This window comes from Micropterus dolomieu, linkage group LG07 (genome assembly GCF_021292245.1).
Source record: "Micropterus dolomieu isolate WLL.071019.BEF.003 ecotype Adirondacks linkage group LG07, ASM2129224v1, whole genome shotgun sequence".
Classification (NCBI taxonomy): domain Eukaryota; kingdom Metazoa; phylum Chordata; class Actinopteri; order Centrarchiformes; family Centrarchidae; genus Micropterus; species Micropterus dolomieu.
In genome coordinates, this window is record NC_060156.1 from 14,137,620 (window position 1) to 14,140,150 (window position 2,531).

Here is a 2,531-nt window from a genome sequence, read left to right on the forward strand (position 1 = left end):
ACATTTATTTTTAATTTATTGTAATTTTCTTTTTAAAAATGGTGGAGAATTTTGGGGCCCGATGGCATTCATCTTTATTGTTTTGTAAACGTGTGTGTGTGTGTGTGTGTGCATCGAATTTCATTTCCCATGTTTGTCTGTGATTTAAAGGGGGGAATGTGAAGAAACATGTATTTTATTTCTCTTCCAGGTCCAGGTGGGAGCAGTGATGAATTCGTGAGGGATATAAAAACAGATTTGCGCAGATTTTGGTGAGTAACATTTCTTTAATCAAGGGAGTGGACAAGAAAGCCAACTTCTAACAAGGTGAAAGGATGATTTGTTATTAGGCTGCATATTAACGCTCAGTATGTTTCACAGGAGGCTTAAATCACGAAAACAGACATGAGGGATGACTTTAACTTCACCTATACGTGTAATTATTTGCGCAGGCCAAAGTCCCATTCCAATATGTCCAAGTCTACGTTTGCAACAACGCCGCGCGAATAAAGCCTAATGATCAAGAGCAAACTTGATACTATTTTTCCACAAGAAAAGAAAATAGAAAAATACATGAAGCATATTTACATTGTTGTCAGGTATAACTGGAAAAATAACATGCAAATTATAACATAAAATCTGGAGGACTTTCACCACTTCACCACACAATATCCAATGATTTTAACCGCGCCATTGCCAATATTCCCTGCATCCTTTTTAACCAGCAAAACATATCCAGTCTTTCACTTGGGTCTTTCTTCTGCAGACTCGCGCTCAGCCAGAATGGAGGCATCATTTATAAACCGAGCCTCTGCATGGGAGAAGTCGCTGAGTATGAAATTCTTTCCCTTGCCTGCCTCCTACGCGTAGTTTTACACTTCTGAAGGCTGCAGAGTCTTGAGAGGTGTTTTGCCTTTCATTCCTCCCTGAGCCCGTTTACAACCATAACATTTGCGGTCATAAATTTTGCCGCGGTCCACACTGACAGGTGCAATTGTTATGCACGGGGCAGACTGCACCTCCTCAAGCCACCAACATACAGTAGGGCCCCTTTGATATTTTAGTTTCAGCTTTAAATGCGGGCCTGCGATTCTCTTAAAACAAAAATAGCTGCATTAAAAAAATCCACCAGAATATTTGACAGAATCAAAAAGTTTTGTTTACAATTAAAGACAGGCTGCATTTGGCATGAATGGGTCAGAGGCAGAAAAGCAACCAACCAGACAATATATGGTTTGAGGCTTGTGTAAAGGCTAATGAGCTATAATATTTAACCCCCGCTCCCCTCCCCACCCAACAGCTCTCTCTCTCTGTCTCTCTCTCTCTCTCTGTCTCTGTCTCTCTCTCTCTCTCGCACATACCGAGATCACCTACATTTTTTACATTTTCAGTAACAACAAACAGTGGAGGAAATCAGTATTTAGCTTCTTGTGTGCGTAAACATGTGATCCAAATGCATGTGCGCGGCCTTGGTGGGCTATATTTCTGCCGCAGGGAACAATGCATGACGGGCTTTGTCAGGCCTTGTGATTAGTGAAAAGGGTATTGTGTGTGTGTGTGCGTGTCAAATGCTGATTCAGCTTATTTCTGAGGGACTCCTAAAGCCTCCCAGAGGGTCCCCTTTTAGCGCAAGTTAAACTTTAACTGTTTTGTGCCAGAAATGAGTCAGACGGCTCGAATCTGGGGCTGGGAGATGTATCACTGTTATAGACAATATAGAGACAGTTTGTAATTTCTAATTAAATAGATGCTGCAGTCTATAACAGTATGAGTCTAGGGCCAAGTACAGTGATTATCCAGGTTTATTTAAACTCAGAATCTCAGTTATTGGGCTACTGTTAAGGAGGTATAGTGAGTAGGTTATAGGCCTTATTCATGTGTCAGATAAGTCTGATATATGTCTCTTTATAGGTCACAGAGTGGAGCAACTGTGGGAAACACCAATCACGTGAATAAACAACACCCATGCCACTGGATAGAGTTGCACTGGCTTATTGGCTTTAAATCCACAAAATGCAGAAAGCAACATACTACGATAACACTGGACTTTTTGGAGGTTACACCTACCCCAAACCAGATTCTTACAACTACGGCCCCACTCATCAGCCCTACCCTGCTTCTAACATTGAGAGTGACTACCAGGGCTCAGTGTGTCCCATCCAGACCTCTGCTGTCCGGCCACCAACCCTCAAAGACAGTGACCTGAACGGAGACTGTATGCGGCAAAGCAACAGCAGCAGCAGCAGCAGCAGCAGCAGCAGCAGCAGCAGCCAAGTCACGGGTATTGGGGAGCAGCAGGCACCTCCACTGTCCGCATCCTCTCCCAGCTCCAACAGCTCTCCATCCCAGAAGAAGAAATCCCCATCCAGCAGCGCTTCCAATACTGCCACGCCAACCCTCACGAAGCAGATCTTCCCCTGGATGAAGGAGACCCGGCAAAACGCTAAGCAGAAGAGCAACAGCTGCACCATTGCAGGTAGAGACGAAGATGGAGACGTGTGTGTGCGTGTGTGGGGGCTTGGGAGGAGGAGGGGGGGGGGGGGGGGGTTGAC

At 44.5% G+C, this 2,531-nt stretch overlaps 1 protein-coding gene across 2 annotated transcripts in view; it reads left to right on the top strand.

Moving 5' to 3' along the window:
• Nucleotides 1-236: 236 nt before the first annotated feature.
• The window catches only part of hoxd3a (homeobox D3a), a 3,234-nt gene continuing 939 nt past the window's right edge, over nucleotides 237-2,531 (top strand). Inside the window, exons 1-2 of one of the 2 annotated variants that reach the window (XM_046053827.1) lie at nucleotides 237-251; nucleotides 1,891-2,455. In XM_046053827.1, the coding sequence (XP_045909783.1) occupies nucleotides 1,993-2,455 (463 nt within the window). In that variant the 5' untranslated portion in view covers nucleotides 237-251; nucleotides 1,891-1,992. Of the gene's footprint in view, nucleotides 252-1,890; nucleotides 2,456-2,531 lie in introns of those variants that run through there. The other variant, XM_046053828.1, reaches the window with a different exon arrangement.